Source organism: Erythrolamprus reginae, chromosome 5 (assembly GCF_031021105.1).
Source record: "Erythrolamprus reginae isolate rEryReg1 chromosome 5, rEryReg1.hap1, whole genome shotgun sequence".
Lineage (NCBI taxonomy): Eukaryota > Metazoa > Chordata > Lepidosauria > Squamata > Dipsadidae > Erythrolamprus > Erythrolamprus reginae.
This window is the reverse complement of record NC_091954.1, coordinates 66,669,092-66,690,478: the sequence shown is the minus strand read 5'-3', so window position 1 is coordinate 66,690,478 and position 21,387 is coordinate 66,669,092. Positions and strand designations below refer to the sequence as shown.

The 21,387-nt window shown below is 41.2% G+C and overlaps 3 protein-coding genes across 6 annotated transcripts in view; 2 read left to right on the top strand and 1 right to left on the bottom strand.

Annotated features, from left to right (window-relative positions):
• Nucleotides 1-4,017, top strand: part of LOC139167862 (prominin-1-A-like) — a 72,153-nt gene extending 68,136 nt beyond the window's left edge. For all 3 annotated transcript variants that reach the window (XM_070752913.1, XM_070752912.1, XM_070752914.1), the window contains 2 exons: nucleotides 250-276; nucleotides 1,325-4,017. In XM_070752913.1, coding sequence (XP_070609014.1) covers nucleotides 250-276; nucleotides 1,325-1,373 — 76 coding nt within the window. In that variant the 3' untranslated portion in view covers nucleotides 1,374-4,017. The remainder of the gene's footprint in view (nucleotides 1-249; nucleotides 277-1,324) is intronic.
• A 2,765-nt stretch (nucleotides 4,018-6,782) lies between these two features.
• Nucleotides 6,783-10,296, bottom strand: HPS6 (HPS6 biogenesis of lysosomal organelles complex 2 subunit 3). The gene has a single exon (XM_070752911.1). The coding sequence runs from the start codon at nucleotides 9,436-9,438 to the stop codon at nucleotides 6,994-6,996; it is 2,445 nt and encodes an 814-aa protein (XP_070609012.1). The 5' UTR covers nucleotides 9,439-10,296; the 3' UTR covers nucleotides 6,783-6,993.
• A 6,671-nt stretch (nucleotides 10,297-16,967) lies between these two features.
• Nucleotides 16,968-21,387, top strand: part of ARMH3 (armadillo like helical domain containing 3) — a 176,754-nt gene continuing 172,334 nt past the window's right edge. The window contains exons 1-2 of one of the 2 annotated variants that reach the window (XM_070752882.1): nucleotides 16,968-17,427; nucleotides 18,997-19,076. The gene's annotated coding sequence lies outside the window, so the exon portion shown is untranslated. The remainder of the gene's footprint in view (nucleotides 17,428-18,996; nucleotides 19,077-21,387) is intronic. The other variant, XM_070752883.1, reaches the window with a different exon arrangement.

The following is a 21,387-nucleotide window of genomic DNA, read 5'->3' as shown; positions in this document are numbered from 1 at the left end:
ACAAAGTCTAAAGGCATTCGTTCGAGATGCGAATTGATCGACATACGAGCTCGGGTCTGGCACGAATTAAACTCGTATGTCGAGGTACCACTGTACTCTAAAAAATATGGTAATTATTTTTGTGGTTCTGAGTCTAGTTTTTTATAAAAACTATCATGTGGAAGTACATATACTGTATATGTATGCATGTATGTAAGGTAAATATGTAGGTATGTATATATGCCATTGACACTTCTTTTCTTCTATTAGGGATGAGATTATAGAAAACTTCGAACTGTGAGTATATTTCCATATCTGTGAGAATCTTTGCATGTTCAAGCAAATGTCAGTATTAGGCTAAAGAGGAGCTAGTTAATTAGCCACTAAAGGAGTGTAAAAGACATTTGGGGTGCAGAGAATATCAAATATAGTGTAGGCACCTCCCTGTTCTGGTGTTAATACTTAACAAGGAAATGAGCATAATGGTCTGCAGAGTGGGAAACTCATTGCAACACTGTAAGTTTCTGTTGCATGCTGACAAATAATGCTTGAGATAATGTGAAAAAGTAGTTTGTGGTATATTTATCAGGGTAGGGGGGATTTTCAAAGCCCTACCTTATAGCAGTGTTTTTCAACCAGTGTGCCGCGAGACATGGTCAGGTGTGCCGCGAAGAAAGAAGCTCAGGTTTCAGTCTCGCAACTTTTTGCTGAGAGAGAGAGAGAGAAAAGAGAGAAAGAGAGAGAAAGCAAGAGTGAGAGAGAAAGAAAGCAAGAGAGAGAGAGAGAAAGAGAGAAAGAAAGCAAGAGAGAGAGAAAGAGAGAAAAGGAGAGCAATGGGGAGAGAGAGGGAAATGAGCAAAGGGGAGGAAAAAAGAGAAATGAGAAAATGATTGAGACAGAGAATGAGATGAAAGAGAGAGAAACAAAAGAGAGAGAGAAGTGACTCTTGATTTAAAGCATATGATAAAAAGCACCCAAAGAATAAGAGAGAAAAGAAACCCAGCCCTCACCTCTTTTTGGAAAGGGTTCCAGAATGCGTACACACACACACAAGGGGGGGAGGAGACAGGGATGGAAAAAGAGGGGAGAATGTCTTAGGGTGTCATTTTGTGTCATTTTGGTTGGTGGTGAGCCCCAGGATTTTGTAAATGTAAAAAATGTGCCGTGGCTCAAAAAAGGTTGAAAATCACTGCGGCTTATAGCATGAACCAACAGTGAGGGACTGAAAGTTGCCAAACAACAAAATCTCTAACGCTTCTTATTTACAAATCATTCATACCCTTATTGTGGCTTACTAATCATCAGGGTTCAATTTTCTTAATTTCTTCTTCTTTTCCCATTACAGGTCAAGGCAAAACATGTTCAAAATGCCCCGTCCTGAGCTGAAGAAATAGCATTTTCTTTTTCAACGTTCCATCTCTGAGCAGCTATGAATGCAACAAACAATGGTCTGGAGAACTCTTGGGTTTCTCTTGACATTGTGTGGTGTGTGGATCTTTGCCACATTTTTTTTGCCTAAACAAGTTTGTAAGATGGCAACCACTTTTTCCCTACCAAAGAGGCTACTGTGCCATAAGCCCTGTGACAGAGAAGTGTAGTTCGGCTGTACAGTCTATGAAGAAGTTGTCGCTCTTCTCTAGAAATTAGGCTTGCAGCTCTTACGCTTTCCATTTTACAGGAAAAAACCCTGATACTCAAGGGGTTCCGTTGTAACATCTGGATATAGAGACTCCCAATATATTGCGTCTTGACAGTAATTCCTTTGACACTCAACAGATTTAGAAATCTTTGCTAGGTTAAACTGAATTGCAAAATAGTGCCTTCCTGGATCAATACCTACTTTCTCTGGAAGAGAAAGCAACTATGAGCCATAATGAAATACTACTGAGCAGTTCTGCATCGAGAAGAATGAATTGCCTTAAATTTTATCTGGAGCACTTTGCAAATGTCATCTTGTACTTCAGTATATCACTGCAATCTAGTCATGTATGTTTTTCTCTTTCCATCTTCCTCACATTCTCCAATACTTGATTTGCATACTACACTCTCCCCAATATTATGCCCAATAATATTGAATCATGCATTTTGTCAGAAACATGATTTTATCATGAGAATGGGGGAAGTTCTCTCATGAGAGGAATAGACTTAGTAATATTTATTAAGAAATCAGTAATACAAATGAGTGCATTTATATGAATGCAAAATGAAGATGACTCCAATAATGAAAGATTATGCGATAAACTATTTGGAAGAGGAACAACATGAGGATTCTATTCCTTTCAGATTAGTCTTGCCTGACACGCTAGATGTGTCACATAATTCCTAGTCAGCATTGGAAATTTGAAGTTTAGGGAAGGATTAGATTAGTAGCAGAAAATACAGGGAGTCCTCAACTTATAACAATTCACTTAGTAACAGCTGAAAATTACAATGGCACTGAAAAAAGTGACTTATGGCCAATTAAGTATCCGCATGTTTACGTGATCAAAATTCAGATACCTGTCAACCAATTCATATTTATGACAATTGCAGCATCCTGGGGTCATGTAATCACCATTTGTGGCCTTCTGACAAGCAAAGTTAATGGGACAACCAGACTCACTTAAGGATTATGTTACTAATTTAACAACTGTAGTGTTTCACTTAACAATTGTGGCAAGAAAAGTCATAAAATGGGGCAAAATCCACTTAATGCCTGTCTCACTTAGCAACAGAAATTTTGGGCTCAATTGTGGATGTAAGTCGAGGACTACCTGTAGTGTTTTTAATGAGTTACAAACCTATTACCGTAATTCAAAATAGAGATCATAAATTAACTGCTGGTCTGAATGTAACATTACAAATATTTTACTTCAAAGTATTAAATATTAGGATAGTATCATTTGTTAACTGATTTTCTATTGTTCAATTTCCATATGAAACTTTTAAAGAATCTCATTTATTTATTTATAATAAAATTTTAATCAGATTTCCAGCACAGTAGCAGAAACCTTTTTTATATACTTTCCACCTTTTGCACTAAGATTTTCTTGCTCCAGAAGCAGCCATAGCAAATTTTTTCCCCGTCTCCTGGTTCTAAATTAGCTTTTAGAAGAACAATGACTGAAAACAACAGTAAGAAATAAAAACCTTATTAATCAAGGAAAAATGAAAAGTTTACATAAAATATGACATTTTCTTATCTCATCCAGATATTTGGGGGTTGGGGGGTTGGACCATATTTGCAAATTTTCAGAGCAATGAACATGCAAAACAATCATAGTTTAATGTCCAGTACCCATTCTCACTTTTACTCACTCACTGCTAGATATCATTAAGACTGACTTTCTCCTAGCAAATTATCCACAGCTCCATTTCTTTCTTTTCTAAAAAAAATATGAAAACTTACGATAAAGGGGAAGCAATTCAAGATGATAGTTATCATGCTATCACTTAGTCTAGGACAGTAATTATTCCTAGCAGCTCCTGTCTTATTAAAATTATGTCTTATTTCCACTACGTTTGATAACGATATTTTTAGTTGCCTGGATTAATGATTTCTATTATATAATAAATTTTATTTGAATCTACGAAGGACTGAAAAAGACTAATCTACAGTGAAAATAATTATGTCACTCCCATCCTTCTCCTCACTTTACCAGGAAAGATACTTGAATCTGTATAAATGCTTTTGCTTCTCATTTGAATGAATATAATTATTTTTATTGGTGTATAGTTTGTCTTTCATTTGTAAATTCAAGGAAATTACATTTTTCATGGTTTTTATAGGATTTGAGGTAGGCCTTGGATACTTACAATTTATAAATTGCTGTTCTCCGAGAATGAGGCCTATAAAGCATGCCATCTTGCCGGAACTGCAGCGTTAAATATTAACATTAATCAAGAACAAATCATTACAAACCAGTTTTGGACCTTGCTTGAAAAGCAGCTGGCTGCCCTTGGCTGCTACAGTGTAAAAAAGAAATCTAAATGTTCAGGAAACTATGTTTTGTTGGACTCAAAATATTTTTAATTAATAAAAGAGACTATAATTTCAAATGCTGCTGTTAAATATAATCTTGATGTATTTGTGCAATGGTGGGACAAAAGCTTATTCAACAGGAACACCTGCCTCAAAATTCAATGGTGGACCAAGCCAGAACATTCACCAAAATAGCTGTTCCATCAAGTTAATTGTAGGCTTACACATCTAAGAAACAATTACTTGATTGTTGATGTTTTGCACTCACTTTCAACTCGTCTCCCATCATATTATGAAATTTCAGGTCCATTAATGAACTCTTAATATTTGAGTTAACTCTTAATTTACTCTTCCTTGAACATTAGGTAATTAGATAATCTAAAGGTAGACACATTCCCAGTTTTATAGAAGCTGGGAAGTTAAGATCACAGCTCTTATGCTATGGCTCAATAGAAAAAGAGACGCTGCTGCTAGTGGTTTGCTTGTTGTAATTATTCTTTCCAGACATGATTTGTTCTCTTAGCTGACATTCTTCCAGGTCAGACTTTGAATTATCTACAAGTGTTAGTTCCCATTAACAAGAGACTCGGATTGAATAAACAAAAATACAATAAAGGATACAGCTGGGAGTATGTAAGGCTTATTCATTAAAAGTATTCATTAAAAATAGCCTTAAAAGCCTACTATTTATCTGTCAAGGTACTCAAGACAGGCATGGCACAAAGCATCCAGGCAAATCTTAAGATTGCTTATCCTTTCACCCCTACTTCAGGAGAACAAACATCCAACCTCTGAAGTCCCACACTTGTGAAGAATCCATTAGTTTGTAAAGTAGAAAGAACCGTGCTTCTTTATAAAAATCAAGAGGGGCATTTACAGTAATTTTCAACTCTTAAAAAAAAACCCTGTAAAATGGCTCTGGAATGAGGAATCTTGAGGTTTTTGAAGAATGTTATCTATATAAGTAAAATATTGTACATTTGGCATGGCCAGTTTGGTATTAGCCAAATGTTTTGGGTTCTTTCATCACCTGCACCTACCTTGATTGCTTCTGGCTGATTAAAGAGAGACTTAAAGTAGCTCTTGAGTTCTCCTATATGTCTATCTTCTATTCCAGAAAGGGGAAACTCACTGCTGGAAAGAAAAATGTTTGCTTTACACTAAAACCCTCAGATCGCCAATGCAGTGAAGGCCACTCAAGCCTAGTCAATGAATTCATTGGCTTTCATTCATGTTTCTCAGATATCAGGGCAGGTTCCTGTGTAATCACAGAGCCTATTCCTATTAAACAATCACTCAGAAAAATTTTGAAGCAGTAGGACAGGGCAACAGACTTACAACATAAACTAACAGTAGACAAAAGTATCTGCTCACAGCCAACTTTTCAAAATGGCTGGGGAACCTTGTGACTATTCTTAATTTCTAACATTTCTGAGTCTTAATCAAATTGGGATCCCAGAGATTACTGCAATTTTGTGAGTGCTTCAGAATCTCCATCTCTTAACAGTTTTCACGTGTATCCCATTGCCTTTTAAATCAAAAGTTGGCAGAAAAGTAGCTGTTAAAATAATTTCAAAAAGGAGAACTGGATAGCCCTTGCTTTTATTCAACAAGCTACCTCCTTTTTGGATCACATCAGCGAAAATATTCATTTTTACAAACAATCCTGTCAGTTTCATGAGAATTGTTTATCACCCACACACAGTAAAAAAATATTCATGGTTAGACCACTTAAGATTCCTCTATTTCTGTTAAATCTATGTAGAAAAAGACCGTGTCATTATACATGTAGGACATGAGGATGGCAGAAACTGTGAAGGTGAAGGTTCTCCATCCCTCATGGAGAGGGATATTTTCACTTAAATGGAAAAACAGAATGGACTAATAAGAACATTTTCAGGGGTTATATTATAATAGCACTTTGTTTCAAGTCTTGCCGGTTTAAAGTAAAGAAGAATTTGCTTAAATATGAAATGCAGCATTAGGAGAATTATTCTTTCTTACAAAGAAATATGGCATAAATTATTATAATGAATTTTTTCCACTTCTCTAAAAAGCAAAGAAATAAAGGCTGTACAGGGGACAAAGGTACGAATAGATAAAGGCAGTTAAAACAGTGGGACTTCTGCTTAAGATAAATATTGCTTAAATCTGTGATATACCTGAGGAGTAATTATTTTCAGAAAAACAGCAGCTGATGATAACATTTAGGGAGTTTCAAAACCATCAGGAGGAAGTAAGGCTGGTAAATGAAACTTTTAGACTTATTACTAAGAATGTTTTCTCTCCTCACAAGAGTTTAGAGAAATCTCCAATCTGATCTCTTCCGATGACTTAGATCAGGGCTATCAAGCTCATAGCCCGCATCCTAGATGGGTCACACACTGGCCACGTCCTTGCCCAGTTTAGTGAAGGAGAAGTCTTGATATGTCACATGACACCTCTATGATGACCCGAGTTTGACACCTCTGATGTAGACTATAATCAACTTCTTATCCACGTAACAGCCTTAGAGGAAGACTACTTTTGAGCATAAAAAAACACTGCTGCTCCTCAGTGAAACTCATACAAATATAGTTGATGAATGCAGATTGACATGTTATCAGAATATCAAACAGTCCCATATCATTGTTTATGGACGGGAATACATCAGTATTAACATTACAAATTTTACTGAAACAATTGTGTTATTTTGATATGCAGCTGTCCCGTACTGATGCCCTCCAGATATGCTAGAAATAATGTACTATCCAGAATTCTCATTTTGAGAATTATGATCCCAACTAAACCAGGCTTATAAATTTAATTAATTTAATTTAATAAATTCAATATATCTGAAAAGTTAGGGAAGAGATGACTTTATTTGCCCTAGTTTAAAGATATGTTTCCAATCCTTCCTAGAAGCACTATACTCTTCCAAACAAAGTCATTGACAATACATGATTCTGTGATTTAACTTCCCACTTTAGGTGGATGAGCTTGCAATATAAAGGCTGCAGGTCCTGATTTTGCGAAACCATTTTAAAATACCATGTTGTTTGTTCTAATCCCAACTACGTTTGGTTTTGAAAGAAGGTTAGCTCTTCCTGGGAATCTGCTTTGGGAAGATTCTGATGGTCCCTGGGTGGTGTTGGTGGGGGAAAGGATGGGACCTGTAAGACATGTCCAAAAATTTCATTCTGGGATGTTTCACTTTGTGCCAGTCTGTACAACAGTGGTTTGAGCAGGGCAATAGTAAGTTGGGATGACCCATCTTGTGCAAAAGGAAATGGGTCGAGCTCTACTGATGAGAGGTGTCGCTGAATAATGCTCAGGACATCAGTGGCATTCATATCTGCTGGGCAGAGCTGCCACAACTTGTCCAAATAGGGATCCAGTGCCCGGTGCCGTGAAAACTCCCCCAGGAGATTAATAAAAATCTCTTTGTTTAGTAAAGGGCTCAACAAGGAAAATTTCTCTGCTGTCTCCATTACGTGCTGCCATCTCCCATATTGGATAAGGAGATCCATGGCTTGGAGAATTGCTTTGGGCCTCTGGCTACAGAGTAAGAGCTCAATTTCCATTTCTCCCTCTGCTACTGGACATCTAACACACCTTGGTAGTACAGACAGTGCTCTCTTATACAGGGGCACACCGCCCTCAGGCCCCTCTTTGCTTTTATAAGTCCAAGACGCACCCAAATATTGTTGGGAGAGCTCCACAAAGCGAGGCAACCATTTAGACTTGAATTCAAGAAGAGAAAGACAGACAAGTTCGAAGAAGGGGAATACTCCATTCAGAGGGATTTCTTCTTGCTTACTAGGGCTAGGAGCAGCTCCCCCCAGAATTTTTTTCCATACATCCGGAGTGGCCCTAGCTACCAAAATGCCATCCCCGTTCTCTTGTAGCTGGAGATGGTTCTGGATAGCTTTCCAGAAAGCCCCAGGGAAGGCAGTGAATATGACATTCAGGTATGCCAGGTTCTCTCTGTTCAAGTCCAAGTGTAGAAGGCGGCTAAGTTCTTGCTCCACCAGGGCTTCTCCATAGCACTTTACCTCACTTTCTGAAGCGTGAACCACATGCAACTTCAGGAACTCCAGATCTCGATAGTTTTGCAGTTCTAACTGCATTGTGCCCAGGAGCTTGGTATAGGATTCGGGGAGGGCCCTGAGCTTTTTTCCTTTGGGATCAAGACTTTGGCACAGGATGGAAGACAGTGCAACTGGAGCCTGAAACATACCCCCCTTCTTCAGTTTCTCCACAGTGAGTTGGGAACTACTGAGACTCCGTCTTTGATAGTATTTGCAGGCTTCTTCAAACACCACCTGCACCAGGTTGGGTTCAGACTGGCAGCTCTGATCCAAGTCTGAGAAGTCAAGAGTGTAAATGCCATCCTGAGCAAGGAGCTGGATTTCTTCTTCTATGGTAGGAGAATCCAAAAAGTGTACTCTTTCAGTGCTCAAAACTTTGTTTTCTATCTGCTCCCTACTGTTCAAATCCACAAGATAAAGAGTATCATTCAGCAAGCAAGCCAGGATGTCCCCAAATACCTTTAGTTGGACCTGCTCTTCGGAAGACAATCCTGCAAAATCAAAGATAGGTCGCCACATGCCATTAGGTTGGACTCCCTGGATGGTGCCTGTTCGCATGATCAAGAGCAGTTCCCCACAACTGGATAGGGCACAGCTGTGAACAGCCAAATTTTTCATGGATTCCAGGAACCCCACGTAACCCAGCACTAGCTTTTTGAAGTCTGTATCGCCGCCTACATGCGAGGCTTTTATGGAAACACACGGACCGTGCGGCGCAGCAATAACAATATCGGCCATTTCAGGTCGCCAGATGAGGACAAACTTGGCTATTCCCGGGAAGGTGGCCGGGATGGGGACAAGGAAGACTCCCGAGGGTTTCGCCAGGACTTGGTAAACAGGGCTATTGTGCAAGATAACCCTGAGAGGGCTGAGCTGGACTCCCTGCTCTCCAACCTGAAGGCCTCGAACGCAAATGCAATACTGGAAGGCTCTTCTCTCAGGAGTCAGCTGAGCATCCAAAGGAGGCCTCTCTTCACACCACACAAGCTGGTCCTCCAAGCTGCAAATGGAGATAATCCGAGCACGGGCTCCGTGGCACAGTTCCAGGCTCTGCAGCAAGTGCCATCCAGCTTCGGGCACAAAGCGCCAGATTTCGGTCCGGCCTTGCTCCCAAACGACAGCCAACACCCAGGAGGAGACTGTGGCCGTAGGATTTTCCAGAAAAAGCAGCTCCACCACAGGCGGCTGAGGCGGCTTCCAGGTCTTCTCCAGATCCCTTCCCTCGAGCCCCAGGCGCTGGAAAGCCACCAGCCGAGGCTGGGAGGCCGGCTGATTCCACAGGAGAAGCAGATGCTGCCTGTCGGGGCTGGTTAGGACGCGGGTGGGAGGCTCCGCGGCCAGACGCCGGTCCAGCAGCTCCCGCAGCCAACGGCCTCGAACATAGTCGCCCCAGTCCGAGACCAGCCGAAGCTCCACCGCTCCCTTCATTTCGGGACGTCCCGAGCGGCTACCGACTGACTACATAGGGTCGGCCGGAGGGGGAAAAAGGGCTGACGAGGTTGTACTAGGCCAAACTTCACCGACCCGCTGAGGAAAACCCGACGTTGTTATTTATTCCGGCTTCTTTGCGGCGGAGAGAGTAGCTCGGCCCTCGCGAGTCTTCCCACCGATTTGAAGCGGTCCTGGACCTGCGTTATTATGCGCGCCTTTTTTTGCCCCCCTCACAAAGCACTTTCCACGCCGTTCTCTTCCAGACCATTCGCTTCACGGGAGCCTCAGCCAAAGCCCGCTCTTTCCACAGTGCCGCGCCCCGCTCGCTAGTGCCGTTGCCCTCTTACGGTCTCCCGCTCCGACTCTCATATACGCCGAAAGTCTGTGTTGCTCCCCTTCTGTCTCTCTCTCTCTCTCTGGCGTTCACACGAGCGCGGAATTCCGCTTGAGCTGCTCGGGTTCGGGGGGCGCGGCGCTGTTTCTAGGCGCCTTCAAACTCTCTCAGAATAGGCCAAACAAACGCCAGGCGGGCAGCGTCCGGCTCCCTCCAGCCGTCTCTTCCGCAAAGACGCACACAATCCAGCAGCCCCTCCGCACTTCGGAGTGTAACCCAGCACCCAATTCCTGGTTGCAATCACGAGGTCTTCGGTTTCCGGATTCGAGGCAACTCCCCTCCGATGCTTCGGCCCCAAATCCGAACTCTCTCCCCTGCAGTTTCTTCCACTTCCGTCCCGGCCCGATGAGGTTAAAAACCCGGTCGCCCCAATGAAGCGGCCTTTTTCGTAGCCGAAAGGGGCCGCCGGAAAAACCGAGAGCTTTTTTTCTTTCTTTGAGTTTAAAGGGACGGCGCGTCGATGGGCGGGGAAGCAGCGACTGCGCGCAGATAGCCGCAAACAGAGCTCAGCCTAGAAGAGGGTATAATGTATTTCGCTGTTAGTGCTGAGGCTGTGGGGCGCTTTATTATTAAATCAAGAAAGGGATTTAGACCAAAAGGGGAGGGGGAAAAAACCCTTCCCCTCCACTAAATCCTCCGGATTAATTAAATCTAGACAGGACGGATTCCAAATCACTCGGAAAATTGGGAATGCCATCCCAGATGCAGAAACAAATTACCAGGAAGAAGGAAGTAGTGTAATGTCTGAAGTAGTGTAGTGTAGGAATCCGCACTGGAGGAAAAAACCCACATAAATGCCTGGAGAATAGAATAGACTAGAATAGTAGAGTAGAGTAGAATAGAACAAATAGGAGTAGAATGGGAGTAGAGTAGAATAACAGAACAGGAGTAGAATAGAATAGAATGGGAGTAGAATAGCATAGGATTAGAGTAGAATAGGAGTAAGTAGACTATACTGTAATAGAGTATTTTATTTATTTGTTTGTTTGTTTTCTCCAATACACAATAATACACAATGAAGGTTATAGAGGATATATACGAGTAGAATTTATCAAAGAGAGTATAGAAGAGAAATATAGAAGTAAAATATAATTAGAGAGAATAGCAGGAAATATAAGAGATAGAAGAGATATAATGGATAGAAGAGAAGATATATGAGATATAGGTGAGACTATAGGACAGGGGACTATAGAAGTAGAATAGGAGTAGAATAGAACAAAATAGGAGCAGAGTAGAATAGGAGTAGAGTAGAACAGAATAGGAGTACAGTAGAATAGAATAGAATAGAACAGGAGTAGAATATAGTAAAATAGAATAGAAATAGTGTAGGGTCTGTAGTAGTGTACGGTCTGCCCAAGCAGAAGGTTGGACTAGAAGACCTCTAAGGTCCCTTCCAACTTTGTTGTTGTTGTTAGGATTAGGTGCAAGTGTTGGAATCAGCTGAAAAAACCCCCCACCTTGTTTTCTACCTGCCGCACGAATCCCAGCGACCGATTAGGTCCCACAGAGTGGGCCTTCTCTGGGTCCCGTCAACTAAACAATGTCGGTTGGCGGGCCCCAGGGGAAGAGCCTTTTCTGTGGCGGCCCCGGCCCTCTGGAACCAGCTCCCCCCGGAGATTAGAACTGCCCCTACCCTCCTTGCCTTTCGTAAGCTCCTTAAGACCCACCTTTGTCGTCAAGCATGGGAGATCTGAGACATCTCCCCCGGGCATATACAATTTATGAATGGTATGTTTGTATGTACAGTCATACCTCGTCTTACGAACCTAATTGGTTCCAGGGGGAGGTTCGTAAGACGAAAGGTTCGTAAGATGAAACATTGTTTCCCATAGGAAACAATGTAAAGTCAATTAATCCGTGCAACCAAAAACCCCCCCCCCGCAAAAAACCGGCGTTCGGCGACTGCTCGGAAGCCACGCGACTGTTTCAAAAGGTGACAGCCGGCCTGGGGGGCTTCCCAGCAACCTCCCGAACCCCGAACCCGGAAGTTCGGCAAAAGTTCGGGGTTCGGGAGGTTGCTGGGAAGCCCCCCAGGCCGGCTGTCACCTTTTAAAACAGCCGCGCGGCTTCCCAGCAGCTTCCCGAAACTGAACGCCAAACCCGAACTTCCGCGTTCGGCGTTCGGAGATAGCTGGGAAGCCGCGCGGCTGTTTTAGAAGGTCACAGCCGGGCTGGGGGGCTTCCCAGCACCCCCCCGAACCCCGAAGTTCAGCAAAAGTTCGGGGTTGGTGCTGGGAAGCCCCCCAGCCCGGCTGTGACCTTTTAAAACAGCCGCGCGGCTTCCCAGCTGTCTCCCGAAGCCGAACGCCAAACCCGAACTTCCGCGTTCGGCGTTCGGAGACAGCTGGGAAGCCGCGCGGCTGTTTTAAAAGGTGACAGCTGGGCTGGGGGGCTTCCCAGCAACCTCCCGAACCGAACCCGGGGTTCAGAAAAATTTTGCCTCTTCTTACAAACTTTTTTCGAGTTACGAACCGGCGTTCGGGAGGCTTCTGGGAAGCCCCGCCGCCCGGCTGTCACCTTTTAAAACAGCCGCGCGGTTTCCCAGCAGTCTCCGAACGCCGGTTCGTAACTCGAAAAAAGTTTGTAAGAAGAGGCAAAATTTTTCTGAACCCCGGGTTCGTATCACGAGTTGTTCGTAAGATGAGGGGTTCGTATCTTGAGGTACCAATGTATGTGTGTTTAGAAAATGGGGTCTTTTAAATATTTTTAAACAGTAATTTAGATTTGTTGTAAATTGTTTTCACTTTGTTGTGAGCCGCCCCGAGTCTGCGGAGAGGGGCGGCATACAAATCTAAATAATAAATAAATAAATAAAATAAATCTTAAAATGGTGGTTAATGATGTTTTTCTTCAAAAGTATGCATGCTGCTTTAATTGCATTCAAGATGAACAAGTTTTCCTCCTTGTAATAATTGCAATATGTGTTCTTCACTCTACCTTTTTTTCAGTACAATTAGATTAACAGACGACCTGCTTTAGCGTACAGGTAGATCTTGACTTACAGCAGTTCCTTTAGTGACCATCTGAAGTTACAATGCACTGAAAAAAGTGACATGACCGTTTTCCCACACATATCTGGACAGTTGCAGTATCCCCAGAGTCATGTGATCAAAGGGCAGATGCTTGACAATTGACCCACATTTATGAGGATTGCTGTGTCCCAGTGTCATGTGGTCCCATTTTCGCCCTTTTGATGAGCAAAGTCAATGGGGAAGCCAGATTCACTTAACAGCTGTGTTCCCAATTTAACAACTGCAGCAATTCACTTAACAATTGCGGCAACAAAAATCATAAATCTCACTGAACAAGTTTCTCGCTCAACAACAGAAATTCTGGCCTAAACCGTGGTCATAAGTTGAGGACTACTTGTATTGTCATGGTGATAGGACTACTCAAGGTTGTTGTTGTCAATCCCTTCTGATCATTAGTTGGCATCGATACCAACCTTTCCCCTGTCAAATAACAAGAGTTGGATAGGACCTTGTTGGTCATCCAGTCCAAAACCCCACCCAAGCAGGAGACCCTATATCAGGGGTAGGCGAAGTTGGCTCTTCTATGATGTGTGGACTTTAACTCCCAGAATTCATGAGACAATCATGCTAGGTCAGGAATTCTGGGAATTGAAGTCCATGTCATAGAACAGCCAACTTTGTCTACCCCTGCCCTATACCAGTTATAGTAAACCTTTTTTGGTTCATGTGCCAAAAGGGTGTGCAGGAGGTCATGCACCCACATGCCCACACCCATCATTCCATGCAGAGCCCGCATGCGTGTGTGACACCCCACCACAACCGCTCCCAGCACGCGATGGCACACCTTGTTTTTACTCTTCCCAGACTTCAGAGCTTTTTCAGGAGCCCTGGGGAGGGGGAAAATGGCCTTCCCCCCTCCAGAGGCCCTCCATTGAGAGAGCCTTCAAGTTAGGAAATGAGCCATTTCTGGCCTCTGGAGAGCCTTCAAGGGTGTGTGTGTGTGTGTGTAGAGGGCCGTTTTCGTCCTTCCCAGAGTCCTAGAAGGGCACTGAAGTCTGGGAATAATAAAAAACGGGCCTTCTCCATGGTGGCTGGAAACAGCCTAACTCCCAGTGGGCCCAGAAGGCCCAAAAATCAGATGGTGACCTGAGCTCGCCTGCCCACCCATATGACTCCGCGTTCGCCCTCACAGCCTTATACCATTTCTGATAGATGGCAGTCGTCTCTTCTTGAAAGCCTCCACAATTTCTGAAGGCAAACTTAGTTGATTATTCCCTGCTTCCTCCCACAAAGATTATAGCAGTAACATAATAGCAAAAACACAATTCCGTAGTGTATATGGAATTGCAAATAAAATACCTCAACCCATGTATAGTAGTGGGTTTGCACCAGAGGTTTCTTCTAATATTTTACATACTTTAAATTTGCCCTGCTGAAACAGATACAAGTAGTCCTCAACTTATGACAACTGAGCCTATGATTTATGTTTGTTAAGTGAGTTTTGCCCCATTTTATGACCTTTCTTGTTAAATGAATCACTACAGTTGATAAGTAGTAATCTGGCTGTTAAGTGCATGTGGCTTCCCCATTGACTTTGCTTGTCAAAAGGTCGCAAAAGGTGTTTACATAACCTTGGGACATTGCAACTATCATAAATGTGAGTCAATTGCCAAGGATCCAAATGTAAATCACATGACCATGGGGATGCTGCAATGGTTGTAAGTATGAAAAATGGTCATAAGTCACTTTTTTCAAAGTCATTGTAACTTTTCATAGTCATTGTAACTTTGAACTATTGCTAAACAAACTGTTGTAAGTTGAGGACCACCTGTATAGGATTCACCTGCATTCTTCGACTCATTTACTTACTAAGAGTGCTCTGCTGAAATTATCATGTTTTGAGAGAGACAATGAATGTGCAGACAATTGATTCGTCTTTAAAACAGACCATAACAAGCTTTATCGCTCGTTTTGTCCCATGAAACTGCTTCCTTTTCCCCTCCAGTGAAACATGAGAAATGGAAGGACAAAGCCAATGGAAGGTCAAACAGATTTACCGACTTCTTGTTTTGCTAGAAGTCAAAAGAAGTGTCAATGCATCTGCAAGCAACAAAGAGGGACAAAGATATAAAATGTCCACATCCAGCAATGAAGAATGCATTCGGGCCACAATCTATTTTGGGGTTACTCTGATCAATAGACCATGGCTGAAACATGTGGCTCAACTTTTGGATTCTCCCATTTCTCTCCATTTGTAAGAAGAATTCTGAGGAAGATGAAAATTTCATTCTCCTGTAAGTAACATTTTGATTTGTCATAATAAAGTCTTTGTCTTACTTGCTGTTTCCTCTTCCAGATTTACCAGTAACTCTGGAAAATTCAGAGCAGAGCTTTTGAGACATGAATTGGACCATGCCTGCCAGTTTACAGCAAACAGGAAACCCCACGCTATCAATTTGCCACTCGGAAAATATGTGCAGTCTGCACCACTAATTGACTACACACAGCTTGGCAGCCCCTAATGAATTTGGCCATGTTAAGAATTATGTATGCATTTTGTATAATTCACAAGAGATGTCAAAAATAGAATAAAATAGACCAGAAAATATATTATATACTAATAGCAATTGCATTTAGATTTACATACTGCTTTACAGTCCTCTCTAAGCAGTTTATGGAGGGTAAGCATACTGCCCCCAACAATCTGGGTCCTCATTTTATTGACCTTGTAAGGATGGAAGGATGAGTCAACCTTGAGCCTATTGAGATTCGATCTGCCAAACGGCTGGCAGCTGGCGATCAGCAGAAGTATCTTGCAGCACTGCACTCTAACCACTGCACCACCGAGGCTTGTGTTTGTATGTGTATGAACATATGGAAGTAATAGATATAAAAAAGAATGATAAATATTTACAGTATAGTGATCTCTCATTTTTCGCTGGGGATGCATTCCAAGACCACCCGTGAAAAACAAATTTCCGTGAAGTAGAGGAAAGATATTTTTAATGTATTTAATAAGTACAGTGTTCCCTTAATTTTCGGGGGGATGCGTTCAGAGACCGCCCGCAAAAGTTGAATTTCTGCAAAGTAGAGATGCGGAAGTAAATACACTATTTTTGGTTATGAACAGTATCACAAGCCATCCCTTAACACTTTAAACCCCTAAATTGCAATTTCCCATTCCCTTAGCAACCATTTAGATTATTATTCACCATGTTTCTTTATTAAAGTTTATTTTAAAAAATATTTATTAAAGGTGGACGAAAGTTGTTTAACTGAATTTAAACATGCCTGGGATAAACATATATCCATCCTAAGATAAAATACAGAAAATAGTATAAGGGCAGACTAGATGGACCATGAGGTCTTTTTCTGCCGTCAGACTTCTATGTTTCTATGTTTCTAAGTTTGATGACATATGACGTCATCGGGCAGGAAAAACCGTGGTATAGGGGAAAAAACGCAAAGTATTTTTTAATTAATATTTTTGAAAAACCGTGGTATAGACTTTTCGCGAAGTTTGATCCCGCGAAAATCGAGGGAACACTATTTCGTCTTTTAAAACCCACCCTTTGCATTAAACAGTCATTCTATAATGTTTCTCAGCTGGAACTACATGTGATATCCTACCAGTTTCTTTAATAGAGTACAGTAGTACTGTAGAAGAATTTTATGAATTTTTAATGGATTTAAAATTTTCAATGGATTTAAGCCCCCTTTGAAAATCGGTGAAGTAGCGAATCCGCGAAAGATGAACCATAAAGTAGCGAGGGATTACTGTACATGTATATAAAATTCTGTGGACTGATCTTAAGCTATAATTAAGACAGGAACTAAGATTCCTAACATTGTATGTGTGTATGTTCGAGGGAACACTGTATTTCGTCTTTTAAAACCCACCCTTTGCATTAAAGATTCCTAACATTGTATGTGTGTATATTATGTCATGTTTTTGTGATATAAAATCAAATTTAAAAAATTATATATTTTGTAAACCTACTACCGAAAACCAGCTTTTTACCAGGACTGTACAGCAATGAGATCCGTGAAATAAGGCCAATTCTTTTCTTACAGCAGTGTTTCCCAACCATGGCAACTTGAAGATATCTGGACTTCAACTCCCAGAATTCCCCAGCCAGCGTCTTCAAGTTGCCATGGTTGGGAAACACTATCCTACAGGATAAAGGATCGGCTGATTAAAACCCAGATCATAGAATGGCTTAAAATCCCTATGGTGAAGTGCCGCTGAATCGATCTTTTTTTGCTTTCTTCGGAAGAAACTCCACTGCATTGAGACTACCGGTACTTCAAGGCCAAGGAAAAAGTGCGTACCGCAATTGTTACTTTGACTTTCCATCTATTGCAACCCAAAAGATTAAAGATGCCACCGACTAAATTACTCATTTTTCATTTATAAGCCCGTAACGTATCTTCCAAAAGTTAAGCCTCTTTTCCGCAGCCCGCTCCCGTTAGAAACCTCCCAGGAAAAGGGAATCCGCGAGGCAACCGTAGCCTGAACCGAAGCCGACCAAGAATCCTGCGCCTGCGTGATCTGAAGAAGGTGGAGCCAAGGCGCTGTCTCGTCGACGCATGCGCTTTGGCAGGCATCGCCCCGCGCAGGTAACAGATATGATCCTTTCCCACCCCTCAAAATCCGGCCTTTGTGCCCCGGTCGGTGCTTCGGCCGCCCTTGCTGAGGAGAGCCGGGACGGGGGTGGAGGGAGAAGCTGGGGCTCGCTCAGAGGCGACGGTGGGGTCGAGAAAGATCAGGGCGCAAAGTGTAATGAGGGCGGAGGAAAGGGTGGGGGGAAGCGTTGGGGTGCACCTTCCCATTATTTCAGCAAAATGTGGGTGCTTGTGCCATGTTCGCGTGGAAGACAGACTGTCCCCCCATCCTCAATTTCTGTATACTTAATTGTTCAGAAACTTTCCTGGGACGGAAAGGAGGAAAACCGGATTGTCTTATAGGTGGGATAGTTTGGTGCCACTAATGACACCAGCTTTAATCTGTGCTCCAAACACTGTCACGTGTGTCTTGAACCCCATAAGCTGCAGCCAGGATGATTTCTGATCAGAAATTATGGGCGTTGGAGTCCAATCATATACCTTCCTCTTTGGGGAGGTCGTTTTTCTGCCCCCTTTGCTGTATAGGGTAGGGGTGCATTTACTGAAGGAGCCCTGGGTAACTTGCAGTCGGTTAGTTCCATTCCTAATTATTTCAGAATAACAGCAGCACAATAATCTCCTCCCCTCTGAATTTTGCTTGAAATGAAAGTTTTACTAGATGTAACTGGTAATCTAAAAGTTCTGTAATAAAATAAACGCTTGGACCTGAAGTCTTGTTCGTTCTAAACCCATGCCTTTCCTACTGCAGTGCTGCAGTTGATAAGAGTGCAAGGGTCTCATCAAGATAAAATATACATAAGTATAAAAACCGCCCACCCTGTTATAAAAGATGAAAGAAGTTTCAGAGGAATGCAAATCTGGAAGAATGCAAACTGTTGCCCAGATACTTTTCTACTCACATGGTTCTTCTATTTGTAGAACTCTGAATAATTTTACTTCTTTCTATTCCTATATCTTTAAACATACTAATGCCAATTTTTTCTCTCCTGATAACATAGTACAAGTCACTTAGGGAGGAATCAAAGGCTTTTTACTTGTTCTTCAGAAGAAGAAATCAGATATTCTTATCAAAATATAGAATTTATTGTTTATGATTCCTGATCACTCCATTCCCCCATTATTTTTTTTAAGAGGGGGTGAAGTAGTCAATATTTCAAGCTAGCAAATCAAGTAGCACTGATTTATATTTCTTACAAATCCATGAAAGAAGTGTATTACATGAACATAATTATTAATATCCCCTTTTAAAAGTTAAAAATAAGGCAAAATCAGCCAGTGTTTATAATAAATAGAGAATTATATTGCATTTGAAAAATAATGTTACAAATCACCTTACACTGATTGCAAACTTGCAATCACATATTATGTTTTAAACCATGGCTTTAATTTAGTATGTTGCATGAAACCAGCCACATGGGTTATATACTGTGATTGTTTTTAGCTATTTTTTTTTTAAATATGTGGCTTAACAAAACAGGACTTAGTGTGACATAAAGTCCTACATTTTAATATAATGGAAATCTGAATATAATATTCTAAAGACATAAACCAATTTTATTGCAGGATTAGTAATGTAAAATGCGAAGATTTTATATAAGCCATTCTGAAGAACTGAGGAACAGCAGCCATTACAAGTAACATTTGTAAGTATCATAAATAAGATTTGTTTGCATGTATGTGACTGATATGCTGGATGTGAGTCACTGTTCGATTGTGACCAATGCCTACCATTCTTTAAACAAAGTTTTGCTTAATCATGCTAGTTTTATATACTATATACACATAATACACATATACACATAGACCTACACGCTTCTATTTTTCTATTTTGAAGAAGTAATAGGACAGGCTTTTGGATTTCCAGATAGAGAAATCTGAGAATTTGAGTTATCGAAGGTTTAGAATGTCGGATGGTTAAGTTTTAAATATTGATAAATTAAGAGTTGAGTTTTTCAAATCAAACTTTAAGGCAAATTGAATTAAAAGAAAACAACAGCTTTATGTGTGATTGTTCCTTTTATTTCCTGTTTTATGTAACAGATGCTTCATAGAGAGTCTTAGTGTCATAAACTTTTATCACAACCGAAGATAATCAAAGAATCAAAAATTTACTGAAGATAGCTGCATTACAGTTGGAATTTGTATTGTTGAAAAGTATACCAGACAGGATTTTAAAGAGGTTTTTTTAAACTTAATACTTAATATAGTGATTACTTCGCTCAGAAGAAAATAATTTGATACTCTGTTTCTGTAGATACACTCATTGTTGTAGATTTTAGAATGAGATATAAATGTTCTTTACTCCTTTTTATTACTGGGGAGTGGCTTTATGACTTATTTTGAGATATTTCTTTGAGATATTGCTCATATTAATTTTTTTTTTAGTTTCTTCCAGTTAGTTATAAAGGTAGTCCTTGACTTAATGACCAGCTGCTTAGTGATTGTTCAAAGTTATGACAGACCCTCCACCCACAAACATCCCCCTACTTATGTCCAGGTTTTGACATTATGGCTGCTGCAGTGCCTCTACAGTTATATGAAGAAAATTCAAATTCCTATAACCAACTGAAGATTGATTGGTTTGTTTGTTTGTTTGTTTGTTTGTTGATTGATTGATTGATTGATTCATTCATTAATTCATTCAATTTTTTAATGCCGCCCAGGGCGGCTTACAACATGTTAGCAATACAGTGTTCACTCGATTTTCGAGGGTTCGAACTTCGCGAATAGCCTATACCACGATTTTTCAAAAAATATTAATAAAAAAATACTTCGCGGGGTTTTTTCTATACCAGTTTTTCCTGCCCGATGACATCATACGTCATCGCCCAACTAATAATTTTTGCAAATAAATAAAAATAATAATTATTGCTAATAAATAATTATGTTTATAAATATCAGGATCACTAAGTGTCTTATTCAACAGTGAATATCAGAAATAATGATGAGTAAATGGTTGTTAAGGGAATGGGAAATGGTAATTTAGGGGTTTAAAGTGTTAAGGGATGGCTTGTGATATTGTCCATAGCCAAAAATGGTGTATTTACTTCCGCATCTCTCCTTCGTGGAAATTCGACTTTAGCGGGCGGTCTCGGAACGCATCCCCCACGGAAATCGAGGGAACACTGTAGCACTTTTTAACAGAGCCCGCATATTTCCCCCACAATCCGGGTCCTCATTGCAGCGCCTCCCATGACTATCTCTCTCCCCCCCCCCCTTACTGGGTCTCTGGTGATTGTATTGAGAAAGATACCCCTTGATCTTCCTGCAGGCCATATAACTCCATCTTGGAAGCAGGTGCCATTTTGGGGTGGGTTCTAACTTACCACACTGCTGCTTTGCTTTCTCCTGTGCTGTGTGGCTGTGTGCACATTGTGCGCCGCGTAGTCCCACTATGCGGGTGCTTCACGTATGTATGCACGCGCAGAAGCAAAACACAGCAAAAAATAGAGGGGGGGGGGAGCCAAAAACAAGATGGCGGCACATACGCATGCGCAGAAGCAAAAACCAGGAAGAAAATAGAAAAAAAAAGATGGCAGCCTCCAGGACCACCAATGACAGAACCAGCTCCATGACATCACCATTGGTTTACTACCAGTTCTATAGACCTGGTATGAACCGGGAGGAACTCACCTCTGATATGTAGTCTAGAATGTGGCAGTTTGAGTAGTTATGGATTTGAGCCCAGGTGGCAGACCTTCAATCACTCATTTTTTTTGAACCAGCAGGTCCCCTGCCATCCAAATATTCTGTGGTGTCTGTTTAATAGCATTTTATTTCTCCTTGGTGTCTCACAAAGTTATAACTGTAATTGTTACTATGTTATTTTAACCTTCTTTAAGCATGATGGCTCCATACCGATGGTATTGATTTGAGCAGTGTTCAAACCCAGTTAAATAAAACAAGATAAAATTAAAATATTTGTTTTTTATGTAGCATGACATGTGATTATTA